General features: G+C 37.7%; 1 protein-coding gene across 4 annotated transcripts; it reads left to right on the top strand.

The window, feature by feature from the left end:
* The first annotated feature begins 2,149 nt into the window (after nt 1–2,149).
* Nucleotides 2,150–14,551, top strand: LOC122413377 (myosin-IIIa-like). Of its 4 annotated transcripts, none has more exons than XM_043423679.1 (17): nt 2,150–2,302; nt 3,201–3,535; nt 3,681–3,962; nt 5,267–5,851; nt 6,356–6,747; nt 7,005–7,333; nt 7,748–8,254; nt 8,337–8,623; nt 8,871–9,145; nt 9,716–10,083; nt 10,212–10,352; nt 10,462–10,715; nt 10,845–11,053; nt 11,176–11,256; nt 11,587–11,754; nt 12,163–12,184; nt 12,612–14,551. In XM_043423679.1, the coding sequence occupies exons 1-17, from the start codon at nt 2,287–2,289 to the stop codon at nt 12,621–12,623; spliced, it is 4,263 nt and encodes a 1,420-aa protein (XP_043279614.1). In that variant the 5' UTR covers nt 2,150–2,286; the 3' UTR covers nt 12,624–14,551. The 4 variants fall into 4 exon arrangements, with proteins under 4 accessions (XP_043279614.1, XP_043279613.1, XP_043279616.1 ...); XM_043423678.1 differs by having other exon boundaries at nt 11,584–11,754; XM_043423681.1 differs by lacking the exons at nt 12,163–12,184; nt 12,612–14,551 and having other exon boundaries at nt 11,160–11,256; nt 11,587–11,724.
* Nucleotides 14,552–14,835: the final 284 nt, after the last annotated feature.

Here is a 14,835-nt window from a genome sequence, read left to right as displayed (position 1 = left end):
CGATAAATTTGACGTTTGAGCAACGAAATAAGTGATTGAATGGCCATCGGTTAACAAGATAAAAAACATGAATTGTTGGTGCAAGGTTAAATGGGAAATGGAAAAGCATGGCGCCACTTTACTTTCGACCAATTATTTTCTTGAGGACAATATATACTGTTTTATTCCAGGCGCTAAACAAGAGAAAAAGATGAAATCATAAAAATACACTTGAGAGATAATAACTGAGCAGATGGTCATCAGCCACGCACTGGCACGTCGCTTATGTTACGCTCTTATACTTGCCCATCTCGACTGCGTGCGAATACCGCAAAACTCCTGCGACCAGCTCCATCTGTACTTACCTAGGTCACCACTTCCTGATGAAATCATTTTACCATTGGACGAACCAACTCCCGGCAATAACTATTTATTTCTTTTATTTTACTTCGCTGTTGAAGTAATTTCTGAGCGAATAATCGAAAAAAGTGACCGTTGCATTTTACTTGTGGTAGCATAGCAGCAGCATTTTTTAAATATTTTCCAACCATTTTTCACTGTCGCGAATGAGAAGAAAAATTGAATTCATCTTTGAGTCACGATATTATGCTAATGGCGGGGAAACCGCCATTTTTTTTTAAATATGTACTATTTTCATTTCATTTAGTACAGAGATGTGCATATGGGTCTATGACGTTTGGCATGGTTTGAATTATGTACGGGTCGTAAACAAAAAATTACACTGTTGGGATAGGGAGAGAAGAAAATGTAGGATTCAGGCGGAATTCCATCGAGACACTTTTTCACAAGGAAACGATTCAGTGAAGCGTGTAATTTGACGAGTGTGTACTCCGATACGGTTCTCTAGCGTGACTACATACAAACACTGTTTTCTGGTTGAAACTTCTCAACCAATCTTTCCAAGTCAGGCTTCTTCTTTTTTTTTTTTTTTTCATGTTTTCTTATTTCCGATAATCCTGCGAAAACACGCGATCGAATTTACAATCGATACTGGCCTATTTTCAAATAGTTTACGAGAAATTGGAAAAAATCGTAAAACTTTGTGGTCGCTTTTTTGAGACTTTTCGAGCATTAATTCTGATGATAGATAACGCACCACTCCGCTTTGAATAATACAAGAATCTTTTAAAATTGTGCATGACCACAAGCATACTCTTATTGGATTATACTCGCGTGATTGTGATAGACATTTGAGCTAGACACGATATTGGAACATATAAACAATTTATTCATTGAAAAAGTGCTTGAGTTACAAAGCAGCACTTATTACGAAAGACCGGACTTGATCTATAAACGTCGATGCCAATTCAACATATCGAAATGTCGCTGCCCACCACTGATAGGCTTCGCTGACATTTCAAGGGTTTCCTACAATGGCGTGGCAACGTAAAAATTGAAGATCGAAAACTTTCCTTTTTTTGAGACTCTATGAGAAAATCATTGAATTCAATAAGCATTTTCCAATTCTTTGTGGCGGTGTCGATGAACCGTCTTTAATCTTTGCCAAATAAATCCATCGAATTACATTTAAATTTCTATATAAACACAATACAAATTAGTTTAATGCATACGTATTATAATGTCGGAATGCCTAAAATTAGTGGGGTACGCATTGTGATTTTTTTTCAAAATTATACGCGATTTGAAGTATTTAATGACATTGGATTGATGCGAAGGCGCAATAGATTTTCTATCGGTCGACAAAAGTTTCCGTTCAGCATTCAGCTGAAATTTCTGAATAAAACTCATCCTCAGTTACTCGATTTGCAACCCGATTTGTCTTTGAGGTGTACAGCATAATTTTTTTTCTTTTATGCACCGGTCATCAAAAGTCCCCCTGCCACAACTTGACACTTCTCAACTATTTATACCGTATAATGAAAAGTAATAAATTCGTATGGAGTCAAATTTTGTAAACGATTAAAAGCAACGAAACTAATGATCTGAAAACAAGAATTTTTCGATCATCGTGTAGGCGACCAACATTTTTTTCTTCATTTATAAAAACAATATTGAAAGAGATTTTAAACGTTAGAATTATAGCATCGAATGTGAGCCGAGACCTATTTCACGAGGGTCGAGAGCTGTGCCAGTCTCGGATTCAATCCGATTTAGGGGCTAACAGGTATCTCGTTAGTGAACGAGAAATCGTCCAGTCGGAAGTTGCGAGTGGTCGAGAAAACACTGCTTCAAATGTGAAGCATATAATAGTGCTTATTTTATCATGAGAGTTTGAGCGCGATTTTATAAAACATCATCCGCCTTTGCCTCCGAAAGTCTATCAATATGGGCGATATAATTGGTGCGTTTCGTTATTACCATCGTGATAATTTTTATCGATCTTATTTCTCTCTTTATTCTTATCATCATATTCACTTATTCTTCTATAAAATATAAATTTAACGGAGATGTTCGCATTGAAACTCACTGGATTCAAAACATAATGGAATGTAGAAAACGACGAGTCGACAAAAATAAGTCCACAAGGGTCAAGTAATATCTATAATAAGAATGGAAAATATTTCGCAGGTGACAACAATAATAATCAAATAAATTAACTATGTTCGTTTTTCTTCAATATTTTGAGGAATACAAAAAAAAATCAATTTCTTTAAACATTCATGTATCTTAATTCTCTCGAAGTGACTGCATTTTTTTAAAAATTTTTTTACGCGATGCAACGCGCAACCGCTCAGTAATGCACATATTCCTTGATCCTTATTTGACTTATAATTTTACGACGTTTTAATCAGAATTCATGATAATGTTCAACGAAATATTGCCTCCAGGAGGACAGTTAACAACAATTTAAATGCTGAGTTCATTTCTGAGTCTTCATACTCATTTTAATAGTTTATCTATACGATATATATGATCGGAGTAGAGCTGGGTAAGCCTGGACAGTTAAATTTTCAGACATTTATGGAAATCTCTTGTACCGGATTTTCATTTTACGGATAAAGCGAGAAAATGCATGGAAGTTACCTTGGGGTCTGAGTTAAGAGAATTTCTTGTGCAAATCGAAATTGATCTGAACGTTGAACAATTATATATCGTTCGGTATCAGCCACTGTTTCGAAAAATCTGACTCTTTTCCCGATCATTGACAAGTTGATCGACTAATTAGAAGAAGAATATTGATAATTCAGTATCGCGTTGATACAATAAAAGTGTTTTTCGACGCATGTTCATATTTGCAGAAATAACCAGTGACGGGACGAACATGGCTTATCATGGTCTCAGTCAACATGTCAACTTTGACACCATACCTGATCCCGGTGATCGATTTTCTCTCCAAGATCTTATTGGCGAAGGAACATACGGTGAAGTTTATTCAGCCTTGGACAAGCAAACGGGAAACCAAGTCGCAGTTAAGATACTGGAGAACGTTGCCGACAATATTGAAGAAATCGAGGAAGAATATTTGGTTCTCAGGGATTTGAGTATGCATGAAAATATTCCAATATTCTATGGTTTGTTCCTGAAAAGAGCCAAACCTGCGCAAGAAGAGGATCAGTTGTGGTTTGCTATGGAGGTAAGATTACTTGGAAAAGAAATAAAAAAATTAACAAACTTGATAGTGGACTTGAATAAAACGATGAATTTTTCAAATATCTGGATCGAACCAGTTTTCTTCTGTTTTCTATAAACATTGCTTGAAAAAAATTGTCCGATTACAGCTATGCACAGGAGGCTCGGTCACCGATTTGGTTCAGGGTTTGAAAAAACGGAACAATCGCTTGAAGGACCATCAAATTGCTTACATTCTTCGCGAAACGATCGAAGCGTTGATTTATTTGCACACCAATCATTGCATGCATCGTGATGTCAAGGGTCACAATATTTTATTGACCGAAGAAGCAAAGGTCAAACTAGTCGACTTCGGCGTTGCATCCCATTTGACAGCGACGATGGGACGGCGCAACACTTCTGTAGGAACACCGTATTGGATGGCACCTGAGGTGAAAATCAATGTTACATATAATAACGAGTTAAAATCCTTCATAGAGTCTCGTTAATGAGAGCTTTTGCAAAGTACTTCAAAGCATTTCTCATTATATCGAAATCCCAATTAGAACGGGATTGGGGTTTGAAGAAAGCTTCGGAAACATCAGAGAGCTATATTCTCGCATTCACTCGCTGACACATGCATTCGATAAATCTTTTAATTCCAATCCTATGTGCATAATCAAACCGCATCATCGTATAAGAGAAACAATAATGTTTCCCATTTTCATACAGTGCTCGGTTGGTTTCATCAATGACAAAAAAGCTATAGCTTGTTAATGATACACATTTGAAGTCTTTAGACGGTAGCACGTCTAAATATCACAGTCAAAATATCGCACGAAAAAATATTACGGACAATATATCACCACGATAAAATATCACACGTCAAAAGATCACGCACACAAAATCTCACAACACCACAAATAACTGTGACAAAATATCGCATCGATATAGTATATGGAGGCAAATGACGAATATATCACGGATTAATCGAAGCTGAATGTTTGTTTGCGTAGGGATGTACGTGCTTGTTTGTTTGGGTTTGTTTTTGTAGGGTTGTATTTTTTTGTCTGTTTGGGTATGTTTGTGTAGGGATGTATGTGTTTGTTTGTTTGAGTTTGTTTGTGAAGGGATGTATGTGTTTCTCTGTTTGGATTTGTTTGTGTAGGGATGTATGTGTTTGTCTGTTTCAGTTAGTTTATGTGGGGATATATGTGTTTGTCTGTTTGGTATTCTTTGTGTAGGAATGTATGTGTTTGTTTGTTTGGGTTTGATTGTGTAGGGATGCATGTGTTTGTTTGTTTGAGTTTGTGTAGGGTTGTATGTGTTTGTCCGCTTGGGTTTGTTTGAAACCCAAAATAATTTAATTGAAACCTTTAATAATTTAATGGTGATATACTGTCCGTGTGATTTTTTGTCGGTGATATTTTGTCGGTGTTTTTTTTGTCGTGTGATTTAGAGTCACGGAACCCTTTGAACATATGCATGATGATATGGTGAAACGAGGTATCAAATTTTCGTTGTCAAAAGGGACGCTGAGGAATTTTTTGATATCGTATATTACTCACAGGAGTAATGAATGTAGTAAAACCTCTATACGAGAATACCCAGTATCATCAACACACAATTTGGATAACGCTCACAATTTTTTTTTTGTTAATCCTCGACGAAGAGAAGAAAAGTCTGTTATTCAATTAGAATGGAGTCGTCCTTGTCGAAGCGTATCTCTAATGAATAAATAATTGTGATGAATCAGGTGATAGCGTGCGAACAACAATTGGACTCATCGTATGATGCGCGCTGTGACGTTTGGTCCGTCGGGATAACAGCGATTGAATTGGCAGAAGGGGATCCGCCCCTTTCGGAACTTCATCCGATGCGCGCCCTCTTCCAAATACCGCGTAATCCGCCACCGGCATTGAAAAATCCCGACTCGCACTCACCCGAATTGTCGGACTTTATAGCCGAGTGTCTGGTGAAAGATCTCGAGCATCGTCCTTTCGCAAGCGAATTGAGAGAACATCCAGTCTTGATGAATGTTGAGCCGATCGTTGGAAAAGTGCGAAAAGAATTGCAAGATGAAATTTGCCGCCAGAGGAACGAAGGTCGTGTCAAACGACAACCGGAAGTCACGACTAAACATGGAAAACTCAAAACAGACCGTAAAGCTCAGCCAAAAAAAATGTACATGGACGATTTGGCTGCCCTTGATTTACTCTCCGAAGACGCGATAGTCGATCAGTTACAAAATCGCTACATGCAAACCCAAATCTATACTTACATCGGTGACATACTCGTCTCCGTTAATCCATTTACCAATCTTGGCCTTTACACCGGTATTGTGAGTATTTTTCGAATATTGTGATTCTATAGTTGTGATTCGAAATGGCCGCCGCCGCCACTCCTTTAGAAAAATTGTTTGCGCCTTTTCTTGTTGAAAAAACGCGTTGAACGCGTTCGTTCACGAGGTCGGTAGAATCTCTCGGATGAAGGTCGATGATCGAGCACTGTGCGAACGGTTCGGTTCACGTATAGGTTAGACCTACACGCGGATCCATTGGATCCCCCGATGACGACTCTCGCCTCGATCGCGATTCGACTGTATATGATTTATCGTCAACAACTAGGTTACTGGAACGCCGTAACAACGACGACCCCAAAATCATTACTCTCTTCATTCGATTCGGCTGCGATCAGACTGAACTGCTGGGTTCAACGATCGACGCTGCCTAAATTTGTTTTTATCGAACACGAACTTTAGCCCGCGTTTCTAATAGCTCTGATTAATCGGATTCAATAGCAGATTGAACCTTTTGTGCCATTTTGATGACATATTTTATTACAGGAACAACGGCGTTACAAGGGTCAGGCAAGATCCGATAATCCGCCCCACATATTCGCCGTTGCAGATGCTGCCTATCAGGCACTGCTGCATCAACGTCAAAATCAAGCGATCGTCATAAGCGGTGAATCCGGAGCGGGTAAAACCGAAAGTGCCAATTTGTTGCTTAAACAATTGGTCTATTTGAGCAAAGCGCCCAATCGTAATCTCGAAGAAAGAATTCTACAGATAAATCCCATAATGGAAGCTTTCGGCAACGCAACTACGGGAATAAATGCAAATTCTTCGCGTTTCGGCAAATACCTTGATCTCACTATGACCAAAGGGGGTAAAGTCACCGGTGCACGGATAGCGGTTTATCTTTTGGAACAATCGCGCGTGGTTGCTCAAGCAGAGTGAGTACACAGTACATTACGTTATATTTTCATAAAAAGCATTAGCAAAGGGGAATGATGGAATATCGCGACTATTATTTCAAAGACGATATCTGATAAAATGATATAGTGATCAGACACATTGGACAGTCAAGAGTTCACACAATCCTTTTTTTCAATCAATGCAATATCATTGGTGCTGCTGTTAAATCTGCTAAATCTTATTGTTAATGGTTCGATTGATGATAATATAGATGGGATTTAAATATTTTATTTAGCGGAGAAAGAAATTTCCACGTCTTTTACTACATGTACGATGGCTTGGAAGCTGACAATCGTTTGGAAGAATTTCATTTGGACAGTTCGTTACGTAAACGTCATCGTTATCTTGCTGACCATAGTCACACTTCGCAAACCCATATCGACAAGTTTCATCAGCTTAAAACGGGCTTCAAAGTGTTGGGATTCCAGGATAGTGAGGTTGACATTGTTTATAGCGTTCTTGCAGCCATACTTCATCTCGGCGATATTGAATTCGGAGAAGTTACCAGCGAGGATAACACCGATAACAAGAGCACTCTAATTGACGAAGCACCGCTCATTCGAGGCAAGTCACGATGAATTTCAAAATATGGAAGCTTCGCGCTTTTCAACAAAGATGCGCTCGCATTAGATTAGAATATATTTGCGAGTTTCAATGAAAGAATAACAATTGTCATGGGTTTTGACGAATTTGAGTACCTTATATAGCGATACGATTTTCCAATGTTTCGTCGTTCGCGCCAACCAATTACTGCCCTATCAACACTCTTCGCGTCAATTCGTTTTTTAATCTGCATCTATATGGTACATAAACTATTCTTAGCGCTATAGCAACTCTGTTATGTCCATTATGCTGGCAGTCGACTCATCATCATCATCATCATCATTATCATCATGATCGTTTTTATTTATTTTTTTTATTTTTTCAAACAGAGTAATTTACAAAAAAATGAAAGATGCTGGTTATTTTTGATTTCAGTGTCGAATCTTCTAGGAGTCGAAAAGGATGATTTACTCGAAGCCCTAACCTCGAATTCTGTGGTGACTAGAGGTGAAACGATAACTCGTAATAACACAGTTGAAGAGGCATGCGCCGCTCGTGACGCAATGGCCAAAGGTCTTTATGGTCGCCTGTTTGACTGGATGGTTAATCAAATAAATTGCCTGCTGAGTTTCAACCGTTCACCAAATTACGAACCCCTTGCCATTGGTCTCCTCGATATCTTTGGTTTTGAAAATTTTCCAAGGAACTCGTTTGAGCAGTTATGCATTAATATTGCTAACGAGCAAATTCAATACTATTTCAATCAGCATATATTCACGTGGGAACAACAGGAATATATGGCTGAAGGAATTCCCGTTGATTTGGTCGAATTTTCGGATAATCGACCGGTACTGGACATGCTACTTAGCAAACCGATGGGACTTCTTGCCCTTCTCGATGAGGAGAGTCGATTTCCCAGGGCTAACGACAGATCGCTCATTGGTCAGCACAAAATCAAATGAAAATATTAATAAAAGGAGAATCTATGGAATTATTACGAATAACTTATCATTTGAATTTACAGAAAAATTTCACAATAACATAAAATCTAAATTCTACGTAAGGCCAAAATCCGACGCAGTTTGCTTCGCCGTTCATCATTTTGCTGGTCGTGTAGTATATCAGGCGGACGGTTTTTTGGAAAAAAATCGCAATTTTTTACCACCAGAAGTGATACAATTAGTTCGACAATCTCAATCTGATATGGTGAGATTTTTGTTTCAATGTCCAATTACTAAGACTGGAAATTTGTATTCGGCAATTCACGATACTGGATCGAGAAAGCTGAGCACGTCTAACCAGAACACCAAGGTAAACTTCCTTCTCCTGTTATGTTATCTCTTTCTCTCTCTCTCTCTCTCTCTCTCACACACACAGTGATGAAACTCATTTCCGATTTATGGTGGTGAGGCATGACAATTGAATCGAACCAAAAAATTTCATATCATTGCGTTAGACGATTATACAATAACGACCGTCTGAACGACCGACGCCATTTTTTTCGCCAAGATGAGAGTAGATGGCCTACGTAAAATGAATGATTGTTTGACGATTTTAGGAACGATACTCGAGCCGTGGCTTGGCATCCCAGTCGCGGGCCCAACAGACAGTAGCAACTTATTTCCGATATTCGTTGATGGATTTGTTGCAAAAAATGGTCTCTGGTTCACCACAGTTTGTCAGATGTATTAAACCAAACGACTCGAGAAGCCCCAAATTCTTTGATAAGGAGAAAGTTGTTAAACAATTACGCTACACCGGAGTTCTCGAAACCATTAGAATAAGACAAAATGGATTTTCACACAGAATACCTTTCAACGAATTTCTCAAAAGGTTCGAACGCATTATTATACTATTCCGTTGTAAAGGGAATGTATTTTCACTACTTTATCATGATTTTCGGGTAAAATTCGACATCAACAGTCTTATGTATATATACGTTGGAAAATACCTACATAAAGAAATGGAAAATATATTTCTACAGCGGATAAAAATTCGTCTTTATCCATAAGAAGGAGAATCTAGAATGGCTGTAGAAAGCAGAATCTTCTTATGGTCGTTCACGGCTTACGGAAAATATTGCTTTGATCTTATTCTTTGTGATATGTATTCAGTGAATTCTTCCATCGAGAAAACGGTGGAGTTATTCGCTACGTGCATCCTCCACATACTTATCATTTCAAAATTTCTACACAGTTTGTTCCCTTATTGATCCCTTATTGATATTTGTTCATGTTAGCCCAAATTTTTTACAAAAATTTCCATCGCAATGATGAGTCTGGCATGAGAAAGCAGGCGCAAAGTCGTTTAAAATTACAATAAATCTAATAAGTTTATCAGCAAAAGCAATTACCATTTCATCGTCCGTTATACAGTCCATAATGAGATTATTAAATATTGCAGATATTGTTTTCTGGCTTTCGGTTGGGACGAGCGGGTTGTCGCGACGCGTGACAATTGTCGTTTATTATTGATCCGTCTTAAGATGGATGGTTGGGCGATTGGTAAAACAAAAGTCTTTTTGAAATACTATCACGTCGAGTTCCTATCAAAGATGTACGAAGAACAATTACGAATGATAATACTCGTACAGGCTTGCGTTAGACGCTGGCTTGCCAAGATAAGATACAAGAAACAAAAATGGCAGCTCGCATTATCGGTTGTTACTCTTCAACGGCACATACGAGGATGGCTCGCTCGGAAACACATGGAAGAGCGTCTGATCCGCGAAAGGACTGAAGAAGAAGAGATGGCCCTCGAGAGAGCCAGAGGTAAAATATATTGCGGGAATTTCAATGATAATTTTAAATTCTTATATAGAATTGAAAAAATTGTTTGGAACTTGAAGCTTTTCGTACGCTTGAAGCAACTTTCTCTCATGTTTTCCTGTATGCTTCAGAGGAACATTTACGAAACGAGGTAAACTGGTGCAAGGGAAAGATATCGTTCCGAAATAAAACCGAAGATGCAGCTCTCAAAGATGGCGAAGATGGAAAAGAGAATCTCGCGAAAGATGACGCGGCTGTCGTTATTCAAAGTCGTATGTATACACATATACAATGTTTCTAGCTAACACGATAAAACGAAATGATTTACGGTATAATTATTTGCTGGAATTATACTTGAAAATGGCAAATATTCGCATGCAGACTTTCGAGGCTATACAATACGTAAGCGCTTTGGTTGCGAGCTGGAGGAGCGCTTCAAAAAAATATTGAACGATTACGACAATAAGCAAGAGGCCCGCGAGGCATTGCTTCGTGATGGAGTCAAGAGCGAAGATGCGGCATTCATCGTGCAAAGATGGTACAAGAGAGAAGATCGGGTTTGTCCAAAACCACCGGTTAAAGATCCGATTCATCCGAAATTGCGGCAAGCGGATCTCATACAATTTTCTCAAAATGTAAGAGTATATCGTTGATATGCGGGTGCCGAGTACCCAATTGAGAATGAAACAACAATTAAGTTTTTTTTCTTCAGTGCTCTCTTCGCGCTGTTACATCCGTTTGATTATTGTTATTATTGTGAACAGGTACATATGAAGAATCAGGAAGTGCACAAAAATCTTCGTCGTAACAAGCCTGGAATCAGATTGAATGATATCGAAGATCCACCATCGGATTACGTAAGACCCGAAGGTTTTAACATGGTACAAACTATTCTCCAATATCGCAATGGGAATCAACCCGAGGCTGAAGAAACCGTTAAATACTACAGAGATCTTAAGGAAGAAATGAGCAGGTAAATATAATAGGAAAAATCACGTATGAGCGATCGATAATAGTACTAAGAGTGTCATCCGAATGGAACGAGAGATTCGATAGCTCAATTTTTAAAAATCCTTTTGGCACTCGCATCGCAAGTGGTTCGGAATTCGAAGAAGACGAAGTTGGCTGGGACTTACCGTTGATACAGCTAGAAAATGACCTTCAACCATCTGCGAGGTATCTTGTAAAAACGAAACTTGAACAATTCTTATTTTTTATCCTCGTCGTTGTTTCCAGAAGATTAACTCGCCCATTCGAATATATTACATATTCACTCGGGATTTAAATAATAAGAAATTATGATGGTATAATGATTTTTTTTTTTTTTTTTTCAAGCTCTTATCATTAAGAGTGATATGCGAAAAGTGGACGAATCAAAAAGATCACTGCAAAGTGACGACAACATTTCAATATAAATATAAAGTTGTATTCGTCTAAAATTTCCTTTGTATTATCGGTAGTTAAGGGATATGAAACATCGTACCTATCGAGATATCAAATTAGCAGGAATCGTCTGGGCCAAGTTCTGCAAGTGAATGCCGAGAGGGCCGAGCGCTTAGCGGCACAGGGCGATTTTTCGGTCGCACCGGAACATCAACTCTCCGATATTTGGCACAAAGCACTACGCAACCCGGGCGAATCGAACGCAAGCGAACCTTCCGGACAGCAGATCAGGTGAGAGCAAGAGTTTATTTTATCGATGCAGTATTAGGGGATGTGCGATTTGTTTTGGCTCCGCTCAAACCTCAACATATATTTTGCGAGTGCTGTATTTTTTTATATTCATTATTTATTTTTACATTTACATTCGGGTGAATATTTTTTTATGACGGACACAAACAAAATTTGAAGTTTTATGAAATTCATGCAATTATTACTTCGAAATAACAGCACTATGAATTAGCCTAAAATATTTAATGAAAATATTACGCTTTTCGTTCATAACACTTTTATTTCCTCGCACTCACCGCAGCGACGCTTGTCCGTGTCTTGAGGCGTTCTTTGATTACACAATTTGCATATCAATCGATCCAATTTGTTATTTTTTCATAAAACTCTTTATATATTTATTGCCTTCTTCAGAGGTATCATGGCAAACTTTCAGGTAATTTTTCAATCTACTTATCTATGTATATTGTCTCTTGTGAAATGTTATTTATATATTTAATCCCCTGACATTCGTGTTCTAGGACGGTCCTGATTTTAATTATGAGTTTTACATTAAATTTTGCTATAAACTTGAATCAAATATTATGAATAACGTTCTTTTGGTCGATTAAAATTGGCATTAATTTTCCTAAAAAAGTATCGCATGTACCTTGTTCCGCAGTAATTTAGTGAAATTCTCATTTCTCATACAATTATTGCAATATCGTGAAAAATAAGAATTTCGCGAAATTCAAATGGCAATTTCGAAACGAACGATTCCGCATAAGTAATGAATAAAGTAAAAATTGACTCGAGATTGTATAAAAGTAGATCATGGAAGTAGATTTGTTCCTCATTCCTATTCCTATGATTGAAATTTGCAGTACACGGAATAATAAGTTACGCGGTGGAAACGTGCGGTCCTGCTCGAGAGAGGATGACCGGGGGAAACAAAATCTTGACCAGCACACTTCGTATATCAACGATCCAATTGGCGTACGAGAAAGGAGAGGAATCGTTCATTGCAACGGAGTGAAAGAATTGTCACATAGGAAAAATAACCAGAGAAACGTGTTGAACGATAAAAATGAAAATCTTGTGTACACAAACGTTATGAAAAATCATGGAAATGCGATAAACGCTCGTAAAAGTGTTGCTGGGATCGTGAGAAAAGAAATAATGACGAAGGGCTATATGTGCTTCGATGATGATGATACTCGAAAGGATAACGTCGTTACCAAACAGCGTCCGATAGTTTCTGGACGAAATATCGTTAATGGTAATAAGATGGCACTAATATCGGAAGATGTCAGCAAAATACCCGTGCCTGATCTCAGATTATTATTGAGACCGACGGTCACGCAAAATTGTCAGGATAATGATAAAACTGATTATGACAACGAAGATATCAACGGTCCGTATAATTTCCGACAACTCTTGAGGCCTGCGGAATATTTGCCAACCGAATCATTGAGAAAGAGGAAAGGTGCATTTGTCACGAACGGAGGACCACCGTTGAGAGACAGAGTTACTGCTAAAAATATTAAGAGAAGAGCCCCCCCTGCGCCCATTCAGAGTAAAGTGCATGGCGGCCCCTAAAACGTGATCGTAATCCGCCACTGTTTCGTGTTAACACTCTTCAGTGTTGAGAAATTCATTCGGTTCGTTCTTTCATGTTCAATTATTTATTAATCGTATATTCTCATTTGATCAATGATATTTGAGAGGCTTCGCAATGGAGCATCATCTCCATCGGTACAACGTCCCGTCGTTTGTTTGGGGAAAAAAAACAAACAAAATTGAAAATTTTGTTGTGCCAAAGAAAAATCTCAATCGCAACCCGTTCAACAAACGATATTTAATAGCTTATTTGAGATTCTTTTAAAAAAATTGAATTTTTTTATGAATATCGTTCAAGAATCGAAGATGTCTTTTAAATATGAATTGGCGTCTTGATCGGCAAGAGTAGGTAACTTCGAAGCGCAAAATCTCGACGTTTTCGATGCGCAACTTTGGAAATTTTTTTTTTTTTTTTTTTTTTTTTTCAATATGAAAAGTAGAACTAGTCACTTATAGCTTTACTTGAGTGATCAATGAGTATATTGAGATCCCTTATACATGGATTGTTCGTCGTAGATTTAGGAGTCTTTTCATGTTCAGCATAAGTAATTGATATAATTATTCGAATAATCGAAACACTTCGAAACAAACAGTGTAAGCATAACTTTAATTCATCGAAGCTTTTTTTTCGTTCGGTAAAGTTATAAATTTGAAAAGAATTCAAACCAGTTTACAGGGTTGCAAGTTTGAGGAAACAAACACAAAGTGCTGGCAATTGGTTCTAACGAATATTGCATCTGGAGAAGAGCGATAAAATCGATCATAGAGATTAATATGGTACTTAGATAATCTTATAAATATATCCAGCTCGGGGTCGCGAGCTGCTTTCGCGTTTCTTGATATACACATATAGCTTCCTTAGGACAAAATATATCCGTATAGACTCGACGAATCTTGGGCCGGCAGACAATGGAGCTGTCAGCGTACTTGTCCCGAGACTCTACCGAGTTTCTTGCGATATACATATACATATCAATAATATGCATATGTATATTCATGAAAAGCGTCTTGAACGAATTACCAACGTCGACTGTCGTCCATTTAAATTGTATATCCGATAATATCGATTGTTGTCGATAAGAAAGAAAAAAGTCATTACACGTTGAAATTTATGGTTTATTTACAAAATAAATTTATTTTAGAGTAAATCTTATGTATACGCTTAGTATTGTTGCCGTTAATAAAGTATTACTGTTACAGTTAACATTTTATGAATTAATCCAGCGCACGATTCTGATGTAACAAAACCTTTGAACGCGTTTAAAGCTTTTTTTGTCTTAACTTATCGGGGGGATTTGGGAATTCAATCAAATTTTTGGAATCATCAAGATAATCAAATATTCTCAATCAGAGCCGATCGACTTGTATATTGTTATTAAAACGAATACAATACGATTATGAATATTCCATGATTCTGAAAGTATAAGTAAGAATTGATTTTCCACGGGAAAGATTGAAAGTTAGGGATGCTGATTATTCAACAGTTGG

Source organism: Venturia canescens, chromosome 7 (assembly GCF_019457755.1).
Source record: "Venturia canescens isolate UGA chromosome 7, ASM1945775v1, whole genome shotgun sequence".
NCBI classification, from domain to species: domain Eukaryota; kingdom Metazoa; phylum Arthropoda; class Insecta; order Hymenoptera; family Ichneumonidae; genus Venturia; species Venturia canescens.
Note: the sequence above shows the minus strand (reverse complement) of the source record. Positions and strands in the feature narration are given on the sequence as shown.

What these genes read in the sequence shown, in the direction of transcription:
- LOC122413377 (XM_043423678.1), top strand. An exon ending in CGAAGCACCGCTCATTCGAG is followed by an intron (nt 7,334 to 7,747) that starts GCAAGTCACGAT and finishes TTTTGATTTCAG; the next exon opens with TGTCGAATCTTCTAGGAGTC. An exon ending in CCTTCCGGACAGCAGATCAG is followed by an intron (nt 11,755 to 12,162) that starts GTGAGAGCAAGA and finishes TGCCTTCTTCAG; the next exon opens with AGGTATCATGGCAAACTTTC.